Source organism: Oryctolagus cuniculus, chromosome 7 (genome assembly GCF_051225735.1).
Source record: "Oryctolagus cuniculus isolate XC-2025 breed Fujian yellow rabbit chromosome 7, ASM5122573v1, whole genome shotgun sequence".
In the NCBI taxonomy this organism is placed as follows: domain Eukaryota; kingdom Metazoa; phylum Chordata; class Mammalia; order Lagomorpha; family Leporidae; genus Oryctolagus; species Oryctolagus cuniculus.
The window spans coordinates 23578476-23590469 of record NC_142873.1 but is presented as its reverse complement, the minus strand read 5'-3'; the positions used below and the strand labels follow the sequence as shown (position 1 = coordinate 23590469).

General features: G+C 39.5%; 1 protein-coding gene across 4 annotated transcripts; it reads right to left on the bottom strand.

Moving 5' to 3' along the window:
- Positions 1-2248: 2248 nt before the first annotated feature.
- Positions 2249-10453, bottom strand: LOC100343521 (GTPase IMAP family member 7). Of its 4 annotated transcripts, XM_089299530.1 has the most exons (4): positions 10372-10453; positions 8152-8270; positions 3214-3364; positions 2249-3053 (listed from the first exon to the last, which is right to left on the bottom strand). In XM_089299530.1, the coding sequence occupies exons 3-4, from the start codon at positions 3356-3358 to the stop codon at positions 2446-2448; spliced, it is 753 nt and encodes a 250-aa protein (XP_089155656.1). In that variant the 5' UTR covers positions 3359-3364; positions 8152-8270; positions 10372-10453; the 3' UTR covers positions 2249-2445. The 4 variants fall into 4 exon arrangements, with proteins under 4 accessions (XP_089155656.1, XP_089155655.1, XP_089155657.1 ...); XM_089299529.1 differs by having other exon boundaries at positions 2249-3364; XM_089299531.1 differs by lacking the exon at positions 8152-8270.
- Between the last annotated feature and the right edge of the window lie 1541 nt (positions 10454-11994).

Below are 11994 nucleotides of genomic sequence, written 5' to 3'. Positions count from 1 at the left end.
AAAAGAAATGTGGGTGATGAAGGTCATTCTGATGAGGTCTCAGACACAAAAGGTCATCTTTATTGTAAGGTCATAAAGACCATGGCTGAGTCACTCTATGTTCTGCTGTTGGGGATGTTAAAACTTGTGTGCAATTAAATTGGGTATTTGGCTGAGGAACTCTCTAAGCAACATGTTCAAGGTGCTGCTTTATTACTCTTCTGTCTATAGTAAAATACAAGGGGCAGGTAAGACACCTGCTGCCTGTATCAGAGTGCCTAGTGTGATGACCAGCTGAGGCTCAGGAGGACAGTTTCCTGTCCATGCTGACCTTGGGAAGCAGCAGTGATGACTCAGGTGGTTGGGTTCCTGCCACCATGTGGGAGACCTGGACTGAGCTCCCAGATCCCATCCTGGGCCTGTTCCAGCCTGAGCTCATTGTGGGCATTTGAAGAGGGAACCAGTGGATGAGCTCCTCTCTCTCTCTCTGAAGCTCAAACAAATAAAATAAATTAATTAAATAAATTTTAAATAAATTACCTAAAGGTAAAATTGTTAACAAAAAAGCACAAGGATATGGCTAGGTGATCTTTTGATAAGGAGATTAGTATGATGAGACATCTCAATGGAATCCAGGAGCTATTTATCACAACAGTAAGGATATTAGTCAGCCATCTAAACAGCAGCCAAGGCCCATTGTGCAAGACGTTGGAAAATGACCCCAAGGGCATTTCAGAGACAGTAGGGACTGCCCCGCCTTCATAAGCCCAAAGTGCTACATCTTGAGGGGCAGAGCACACTGTCAATATTTGTTCTTTGGCCTTGAGGTCTTAGACTTGCTTAAGAACACCTGCTCCTTTCTTCTTCCCAATTTTCCCTGTTGGAATGTGAATGTCTATGCTGTGCCTGTCCCACCACTGTATTTAAGATGTACACAATATATTTAATTTCAAAGGCTCACAGCTGTAGGGCAATTTGTCACAGGATGAATTGTAACTTAGTGACACCCATATATGATTTTGATGAAAATTAGATGGGGCTTTTGGGTTGGATTTTAAAATTCAGTCTGGAACAAGTAAAGACTTTGGGGCTACTGGAATAGAATGAATGCTTCTGATGTGAGAAGGGCATGAATTTTGAAATGTAATGAGTGATGCCATGGTCTGAATGTTTATGTGCCCCACCCCTAATTCATAGGTTGACATTATCCCTCTCAAGGTGATGATATTAGGAAGGGAGGCTTATGAAGTAATTATGTGATGGGGTAGAACCCTCTTGAATAAGATTAATTTCCTTACAAACGAATTCTAACAAAGACTCCCAGTTACTGCTGCTGAGTTCAGACTAAGAGATGGATATCTATAAGGAAGAGATCTTCACTAAAGCTTAAGTCTCCTGGAGCTTTGTGCACTTATCAGTCTCCATAACTGAGAAACAAATTTCTGTTGTTTATAAGCCACATTGCTTTCAATATTTTGTGATAGTAGCACAAATAGGCCAAAACAAGTGTCAAGCAAAAGAAATTTGTTATCTTAAAGAGTTATCTGCTTTCCCTTATTCATTTCAGTATTTTCCACAACAGCCAAGATGTAGCAATAAACCAAGTACCCATAGGCGTGTGAATGGATATGGTATATATACTCATGGGTACATTACGCTGAGTGAAATAAACTAAGTGCAGAAAAACAACATTGCATGGTATCATTTATGCATGGAATCTAAAATAGTTGAACTTATAAAGCAAAAAATATAATTTAGTTTCCAATGACTGAGGAAGTGGAAGAAGGGGCATGTGTGGTTCAGTGGGTACAAAGATTTGTTTCTGCAGGGAGAATAGTTCTGGATATTTGAGTTTAAAATGGTGACTGTAGTTAAAATTTCTTTGTTTTTTTTTTTTTGAGATTTTCTAAGAAACCAATTCTTTTTTGAAGATTTTATTTATTGATTTGAGAGGTAGATTTACAGACACAGAGAGAGAGAGAAGCAGAGAGAAAGGTTTTCCTTCCATTGGTTCACTCCCTAAATGGCTACAATGGCCAGAGCTGCGCTGATCTGAAGCCAGGAGCCAGGAGATTCTTCCCATTCTCAGACGAGGGTGGAGGGGCCCTAGGACTTGGGCCATCTTCTACTGCTTTCCAGGTCATAGCAGAGAGCTATATGAAGAGTTGCAGCTGGGACTAGAACCAGTGCCCACAGCACCGGCCCCAGGAAACTAATTCTTAAATTTTCTCAATGCACCAAAAAAGAAAAAGAAGATACATATCTGAAGTCTATAGTAATTATTTTGATTTAATTATTTCATAATGTATTCATATTCAGAATATTGTAAAGAGAAATACAGAAGAATTATTGTTTCAATGTACTTTTGAAATTTTGTGTGTAGGGGAGATATTATAACAGCAATCTTTGGAAAATACAATCCATCTCTTTAATGAATCACAGTAAATTATAGAGAAATAATAAAATTTACTTCCAAAATGTATGCCATATTTTCCAAAGGGCATTCTTAACCCAACAGAAGATATAGTCAAATGTATTCTGCTCATCTTCTTCATTTCTATCTTTCTTTTTTTCATCATATCTAATCCTTGCCTCTACTATTCTTTTAGATATTTCTTCCTTTGTTTTAAGACTACAATCATTTTCTATAAGTTTAATTTCATTCTTTAACTGCTCATCATATTTTTTCTGCAAAATATCTGCCTGCTTATTCAGTCTTTTCTCTATGTCCTTGTATATGTTCTCATTAAAATACCCACATGGATTTTCCCGTGACATCTTCTCTATCATATCCACCAGCTCCTGCACCTGACCCTCCTTCTCAGCCTTGTCTGCTCTGTTGCTAATGGCGTAGCAGCGGCCCCCGCACTCCTGGATGACGCTCTTCAGGCTCACATCTGCCGTCGCTATAAAGTCATCCAGGGTCTGATCCTCCAGCTCTTCTCTGCGGGTAAACAAGACGATCATGTGCTTCATCGCTGACTCCCCAAAGACACCCTTGATCAGTGCAACAGTGTTTTGATCTTCTTGTGTGTAGCGGCCCAGCGGCATAACCAGGAGAATGGCATGAGGCCCTGGGCAGGAGAAGAGGACGCACTTGCTGATTTCTTTGCAGGTTTTATCCAGTTTCTCCTTAGTGTCAAAGAGCCCCGGGGTGTCCACAACAAGGAGTTCTGTCCCCTTCCGTTCCCGGGATGCTTTTTGACAGGTCTTGGTAAGGGATTGGGCACTTACTCCAGATGAAAAGACTTCGTTCCCAAGGATGGTGTTTGCTGTCGCACTTTTCCCACTTCCAGTTTTCCCTACTAGAACGATCCTCAAAGTACGTTTTTGAAGGCCAGCCATGTCTATGTAAGGACGCTTGGGAACTTAGGCACATATAGACCTTAAGGAAGGAAGGGAAGGAAAAAAGGCCAATTTAGTGAGTAGGAATTGTTCCCAGTCCTTTTTTCTTGTCATTGTTGAAAATCTGTAACATTTTCTTATGCATAGTCCCCTCAGTGAAGACAGAAAGATGAAGCAGTCCAATTACTAAGGAAGAAATACTAGTGTAAAGAATTCTCTAACAAAAGAGTATCAGGTCCATGTTGTTTGACCAGGAAACACTATTAAAATTTTAAATATCAGCTAGTATTTGCAGACACTATTCTTGTTTATGTGATCCTTTTGTTCTTAGTCCTATCATTGTGATCAATTGTGAACAGAAATTGATCACTGTGACTAGTGAGATGGCATTGGTACATGCCACCTTGATGGGATTGAATTGGAATTAGCTGATAGAATAAAAAAGGGAGAGAACGATCCAACATGGGAAGTGAGATACACAGCAGACCCATAGAATGGCAGATGTCCTAAACAGCATTCTGGCCTCAGAATCAGCCCTTAAGGCATGCGGATCTGGCTGAAAAGCCCATAAGAGTATTTCAGGCATGGAAAGCCAAGACACTCTGGGGAAAAAAAACCTAAATGAAAGATCTCTGCGAGTGAGATCCCAGTGGAAAGAATGGGTCATCAAAGAAGGAGGTACCTTTCTCTGAAGGGAGGAGAGAACTTCCACTTTGACCATGGCCTTGTCTAAATATGATCAGAGTCGGTGAACACAGGGGGCTTCCATAGCCTTGGTAGCTCATGACAAGAGCCTAGGGTGATTACTGACGCCATAAACAAGAGTGTCAATTTGTTAAGTCAACAACAGGAGTCACTGTGCACTTACTCCTCATGTAGGATCTTTGTCCTTAGTGTGCTGTACATTGAGATTTAATGCTATAACTAGTACTCAAACAGTATTTTTCACTTTATGTTTCTGTGTGGGAGCAAATTGTTGAAATCTTTACTTAATGTATGCTAAACTGATCTTCTGTATACAAAGAGAATTGAAAATGAATCTTGATGTGAATGGAAGGGGAGAGGGAGTGGGAAAGTGGAGGGTTGCGGGTGAGAGGGAAGTTACGGGGGGGGGGGTAAGCCATTGTAATCCATAAGCTGTACTTTGGAAATTTATATTCATTATATAAAAGTTAAAAAATTTAAATATCATAGTCTCAATACTACTTAAACTGTTCCTGACTGTCATTGAATCATTTTCAGTTATCTTTATATACAGAAGATCAATTTAGTATATACTAAGAAAAGATTTCAACAGTCTGAAAATTAACAACTCAAGAATCTCTAGAAAATGTGTAAACACATGAAGACTGAACAGCATGCTCCTGAATGAACAATGGGTCACAGAAGAAAAAAATGAAGGGACAAATTAAAGAATTCCTGGAAATAAACAAATATGACAATATAACATATAAAAACTTAGGGGACACAACAAAAGCAGCAGTGAGAAGGAAACTTATAGCAAACAGTTGGTCACAACATCAAGAAAGTAGAAAGTTATCAAAGACATGAGCTCTCAGTCCATCTCAAGGATCTAGAAAAACAACAAAAAACAAACTCAAAATTACTAAAAGTCAAGAAAAATCAAAATTAGAGAAATAGCCTGGAATTGGTGTAGAAGTAGACATGTGGATCAATGGAACAGAACAGAATGCATCAATCCATGCATGTACAATCAATGAGTCTTTGACAAAGGATATAAAATGAATGCTTGGAGAAAGGGCAGTCTCTTCAAAAATTGGTGCTGGGAAAATTGGATCTCTACATGCAGAAGCATGAATCAAGACCCCTACCTTACACCTCATACAAAAATCAACTTAAAAGGGATCAAGGATCTATATCTATCCTGATACCACCAAATTACTAGAGGATAACACTGGGGAGACTCCACAAAACATTGGCATGGGCAAAGAATTCTTGAACAAGACTGCAGACACACAGTCAATTAAAGTCAAAGAAGACAAACGAGATTACATCAAACTGAGAAGCTTCTGCACTGCAAAGGAAACACTCAGCAAACTGAAGAGGGAAGTGATAGAACAAGAGAAAAACTAGCAAACTGTGAAACTGATAAAGGATTAATATCCAGAATCTACAAAAAGCCCAAGGAACTCAACAACAACACAGCAATCCAGTTAATCAATGCACAAAAACTTGAACAGACATTTTTAAAATAGAAAAATCGGCTGGCGCCGTGGCTCACTAGGCTAATCCTCTGCCTTGCGGCGCCAGCACACCGGATTCTAGTCCCGGTCGGGGCGCCGGATTCTGTCCCAGTTGCCCCTCTTCCAGGCCAGCTCTCTGCTGTGGCCAGGGAGTGCAGTGGAGGATGGCCCAAATACTTGGGCCCTGCACCCCATGGGAGACCAGGATAAGCACCTGGCTCCTGCCATCATATCAGCGCGGTGCGCAGGCCGCAGTGCGCCAGCCGCGGCGGCCATTGGAGGGTGAACCAATGGCCAAGGAAGACCTTTCTCTCTGTCTCTCTCTCTCACTGTCCACTCTGCCTGTCAAAAAAAAAAAATAGAAAAATCAAATGGCCTACAGACACATTAAAAATTGCTCAAGATCACTAGCCATCTGGGAAATGCAAATAAAAAAGACAGTGAAGTTTTACCTCATCCCAGTTAGAATGGCCATCATTCTAAAATAAAAAAAAAATACATTCTGGCAAGGATGTGGGGAAAAGTGCAGGCTAATACACTGTTGGTGGGAATGTAAATTAGTATAGAAATTATGGAAAACAGTATGTACATAGCTGAGAAATTTGAAAATAGCTGTACCATATGACCCAGCAATCTCACTCCTTGGTAATTTACACAAACAAAATTAAATCAGCATATGAAACTGTCATCTGAACCCCTATGTTTATTGCAATGGAGTTCACAATAGCTAAGATATGAAATCAACCCAGATGCTGATCAACTGATGACTGGACAAAGGAATTGTCTGTGTGTGTGTGTTTATGTGTGTGTGTGTTTGTGTGTGTGTGTTGTTTATTATGGATTACTCCTCAGCCATAAAGAAAAATGAGGTACTGCTTTTGCAACAAACAGGATTCAATTGGAAACCATTATACTTAATGAAATAAGCCAGCCCCACCCAAAAAGGCAGCTACCATATGTTTTTATCCAATTTATTGCAAACGTAATTTTTCTTTTATACAAAGAATATCTAATAGTAGAAAACCAAAGACCAACAACTTGATAGAAAGTTGAGCAAGTAATATGAATATGCAGTTCAAAGAAGACATGAAAATTTCCCTGGAATATATAGAACTACATTCAATTAGTTCATAATAGAGAAAAATAAATGAAAAACAGTTCAATATACTCTTTCTCAAGGATAGATATGGCAAAGTCCAAAAGTTTGTCAACACAACCTGTTGGGAAAGGTATGGGGGAAATAGATCATCTCCAGTGAATAGTGGGAATGGAAAAATAGCCCAACACTTACAGAACATTTAATAATATCTTTCAATAATTGCATATGCATTTATTCTTTGATTATCAATCCAAATTTTGATACTTACCTGAAAGCTACACAGAAAAAAATACAAAGGATATATGAAGGTACTTCAAATAATTCATACAAATTGGAATTAAAACGCATTTATATCAATGGGATCTCATTATAAAATTGAAATCAAGGTACACTTTTTAAATAATATACATTATTCATAAATTTTCTAAAGGTACATTTTATTCAACTGATGCCACACTATTAGCAATATCAAAAGATGAAAAACCTATCAAATGATCATCAGTATGGGATCAGCTGAATAAACCAGGGTGTATTCACACAGTGAGGTGTTATCCAAATGTAAAAAGGAATGTGAACTGTCTCTATATACAAATAAGGAGTGATCTCCAGGATATGTTGTTGAGTGAAGAAAAAAATCAAAGTAGAAAAAATAATGTATATTTCATTGCCATTTATAAGAAAAAGAGGAACATGAGTTAGATATATAAATGCCTTTTCATATATATGTGAAAACACAGTGGCAGAATAATCTGAAACTAAGAAAAAGTTACTCATATGAGGATGGAAGAAATGGGTGAAGGCAAGGAAAGATACTAAAAACTTGACTTTGAATATTATTGGTTTTGTATATTTAGTCTTAAGATCATCCAGTTTACAGCTAACATTACATTTTTAAAAGCATGAAAAAATCAAAACCAACTAAAAAATTAAGCTAATTGTATTTTGTGTGATAGATGAACCAAGGGTCTTGAAAATGCAGTCATTTCACTGTTCATACATACCTAATGGAATATAACCTAAGGAGACAGAGGAAAAACCCTACAATAATCTTAAAATGTTTTCAGGAATTGTGTTTATTGTTAGGGTGTGTGTGTGTGTGAATTTCAAAGTCCATATAAAAGACATAAACAATGACCAACACAATACCAATGAGTATGGTGAATACCCAGATTGTGGTCTTCAAGTGTTATTTCTCACTCAAAAAATTAGGGCTCTCCAAATAAAATGATGATTCCAGATCTTGGCCAAGAAATATACAAGTTCAACCTTGAACTCTATTCACTAAAAAGCAGGTGTACTATTAAAAGTTATTGCAAAACTTTATGAAAGGGCCAGCGCCGTGGCTCACTAGGCTAATCCTCCACATAGCGGCGCCGGCACACCGGGTTCTAGTCCCGGTCGGGGCGCCGGTTTCTTTCCCAGTTGCCCCTCTTCCAGGCCAGCTCTCTGCTGTGGCCCAGGAGTACAGTGGAGGATGGACCAAGTGCTTGGACCCTGCACCCCATGGGAGACCAGGAGAAGTACCTGGCTCCTGCCTTCGGATCAGTGCGGTGCGCCGGCCGCGGCAGCCATTGGAGGGTGAACCAACAGCAAAAGGAAGACCTTTCTCTCTGTCTCTCTCTCTCTCTCATTGCTCACTCTGCCTGTCAAAAAAAAAAAAAACTTTATGAAAGAAAAGAAAGGAAGGAGACAGGATTGGTGTGGGGGGGTGAAGGATGTATGTTGTCTTCTAAGAATTGTTATCAATTAAATACATGAAATCTGTTCTGTTTACATTAATAAAATTTTTAAAAGATATTACAGGCCAGTCAAGAGACTCAGTAGCTACCATGAAGAAACTACAACTGGAAAATGATGGAGCAAGTTCAGCATCAGTAAGAAAAATCAAGTCTAACTGCTGAAATATGCAAACATGTTGAAAATCAGTAGCTGGGAGCAATGCCATCTTCTTCAAGAAAATTAATTGCTCCCTTTGCAGTGTGCTTGAACACTGCAACTTATCACTATGAACGTGGATAAGTAAAGGGGGAAGTCAATCACTTTTCAGGTGTTTCCCTTATTTCATCTTTTAATTGTGTCCCAAGAGAATGAAAGAATTGCTGAAGGGAAGTTACTTTGTATATTAAAAATTATTCCATCTAATAAATGAAGAAAATATAAAATTAGTCTATCATCATTTGGAAACTCTTGATGAAACACTAAATTCATTCTAGGCAATAAAAATGCCTGCTAGCATCACAAGAGACAACAAAACAGTATGTGTTTTCTTCTAGAAGTTTACAACTTATACCCATGAAGCATTCCACCAAAAATAGTGAGGCAAACCTTAATCTGATTGAACGGCTCCCCACATATAAATTCACAAGACACTAGAACTATAGGACTGTATTAAATGGCATTATTTTACCAGCAAAGTGAACTCTCTCTAGTTCTGTTAGTTTCTCCCATTTCTTAAATTTGCCTAGGGTAACATGCATACAGTTATAGGGCAGAACAAGGATTTGATGTGAAGTCCTTAGCCACCCCTCCATTTGCCTATAACCTTCCGCACTCCCGCCCCCCTCCACATCTTAGGTTCTTCGGAGTCCATGAGTGTAAGCATCATTTTACATCTTATCCAGGATAGACTTCGTGCAGATAGTGGGGTATCCACACAGTCTCTAGAAGGGTGAGCTGGGAACAAGCCTGTGACAGGTAGGGCCAGGAGGAGGTCCTCAGTGTCTCAGTGGACTTCTTTCCTTAGTGACAAGCCAACATTGAGAGGGAAAGTCAGAAAAAATATCCCTTAAGAACTTTCTCAGAATACCCAGAGGACCTGCAGCTAACAGAAGGGTACACAAGTGAGGAAAGCATGGACTTCAGATGTGGTAAGACCTAATCTGTGGCCCAGACCTAGAACACTTAAGAACATGCCTCAAGTTCTTTGATAGTCAGCTCCTCTGTGATGAAAAGGGACAATAAAACCTACTAGGCATGATGTGAGGCCTTCCTAGAGGAGGTTCCACAAATGTGCTACAGAGCACAGCACCCACTGATTGCAAAAGTAGTTGTCACAAAATACCATTGGCATGTGAACACACACATCAAAGACACTGAAGAACTGAAAACTGATTACTCCTTCGGCATTTATGAGGTTGTACCACTTCATGTGGCCTGAAAAAGAAGAGTGTGGTAGGAAGGTTGAGAAAGTAACTAATCTGCTCCCATAGCACTCCCTTCTCCATCTCGCAAGTTGCACTGTTAAGGACACAGCTTACATTTATTACCTGTTGGAAAATAGTGAGCAGACTAAATTTTATCATCTTATCATTAATAGCCTGGATAAGACATGGAGAATGAACAAACCTTGGGATTCTGATTTTCTTTTTGAGTAAAAAGAGAGATTTAGATTGTCCCTAAATAATTTTCCAGCTCTAAAAATTTGCCATGGGAGCACTTACTTTCCTATTAAGGTTGCCAGGTTGCCAAGCAATGCTAAGTATCACCGAGCCATTAGGAAAGGCACCCTATTCAGCAAAAGTTTGTCCTGTTAAATATCGATGAATGGACACTACGATAGAAAAATCTTACTCCCTCCCTTCCACCCATCTTCTACCACCTTGGAAGTATCCTCTGAATATTACATTACCTGTTGGCACTTTATATTTTCCCTCCTTAGATCAGAATCCACCCCACCCAAGTGCCCTGTTCCCTATTGCCCCTCCCAGATCTGTCATTCTGGGCCCTCTTCTCAGACAGGCTCACCTTTTGAACAAGCTGGTGAGTTCTCAGGTTTCTCTAGAGAGGCTGTTGTAGCTGTTGCTGTTGAGGTGACTGTAGGGGAAGTGTTTGCCCTCCCCACAGCCTCTGTATTCAGGAAGCTCAGATTGGGTGGAGCCAGTGAAGGCAGCATTTGCCTTTAAAGAAACAGAAATATTGCTCCAGAATTTCATAGCTAACCTTTCTTAGAGTTTTAGTAATAGATCCAAAATGGCCCAATTAAGTGACCCAAAATATTATCCAGAGAGCAAGTCACAGTATCTGATGGTCATTCCTGGGTGCAGAACGAGACTGAGGGTTGGTCTGGGGAGGAAGGAACACAAGCATATGCCCTGGTGTTTCCAATAATAGAGCTGAGTGTATTGTTTGTTGACTGAATTCTATGAATTTTCTTTTTACAGTCTTTCAGGAAGGTCTCAACTTACTTGTGTAAAAATGAACAGCATTGAGTAGAAAACTGAGAGGATATCATACATGGGAAACCAATACAAAAAATAAATAAGGTAGGTGAATCCTGGAAAAAATAACATCCAAAGACAAAGAGCTTCTTGAGTTTTTTTTATTTTTTATTTTTTTAATTTATATAAATGGAAAAAATTTCATGTATCTTACATTTGGTTTTGAAAAATGATTTATTTATTTTCTTGAGAGGCAGAGGCAGAGAAAGATAGAGAGAAAGAGAGGTCTTCCATCCAGTGGTTCACTCTCCAGATGGCTACATTGGCCAGAGTTGTGCTGATCCAAAGCCAGGAGCCAGGAGCTTCTTCTGGTTCTCCAGCATGGGTGCAGGGGCCCATGTGCCCAAGGACTTGGGCCAACTTCTACTGCTTTCCCAGGCTATAGCAGAGAGCAAGATTGGATGTGGTGCTGCACAGAATTGAACTGGAGCCCATATCGGGCTGGCACAAAAGGCTTTGCTGGCTGCACCACAATGCAGGCCCCCATACATATGGTTTTAAGAACAAAAAGACAGTTCCCACTCCACCCACCCCCCCCGTTTTGCTCCCACCCTACATCCTATTTCCTTTCTTATTTTTCTTTTAAAAATGGTTATAATAGAGAAAATTTTTACCATGAGTTGAAGAACCCCCCAGTGAAAACTGCAATAGAGTTGGACACTTAGGCATAACTAAAACTTATGAGGCATAACAATATCTTACACTCAATACACTAAAACAAAGTAAATCTTTGAAAACAGGTTTTACTATTAACTCTCATAATTCAAGTATTTGAGCACATATAGAGCCTGCATGGGAAGTTAGTGTGCAGTAACTCCTGTTGATAATATAATAATTAGCACTCTTATGTATGATGTCAGTGATCACCTGAGGCTCTTGACATGAGCTGCCTAGGCTATAGAAGCATATTGAATCCACTAATTTCTTCAATATTTAGACAAGGCCATAAGAAAAGTAAAAGTTTTCTCCTTCCTTTAGAGAAAAGTACATCTTTCTTTGATGACCACTCCTTTCCACTGGGGTCTCACCCAAAGAGGTCCTTCATATAGGGACACTTTTTGCAACAGTGTTGTGGCTTTCATGCCTGAAATTCTCTCATGGGCTTTTAAGCCAGACCAGAGTGCATTAAGGGCTGATTTTGAGGTCAGAG

Coding starts and splice junctions, on each gene's coding strand:
- LOC100343521 (XM_089299529.1), bottom strand. CDS start 3,324: ATGGCTGGCCTTCAAAAACGTACTTTGAGGATCGTTCTAGTAGGGAAA.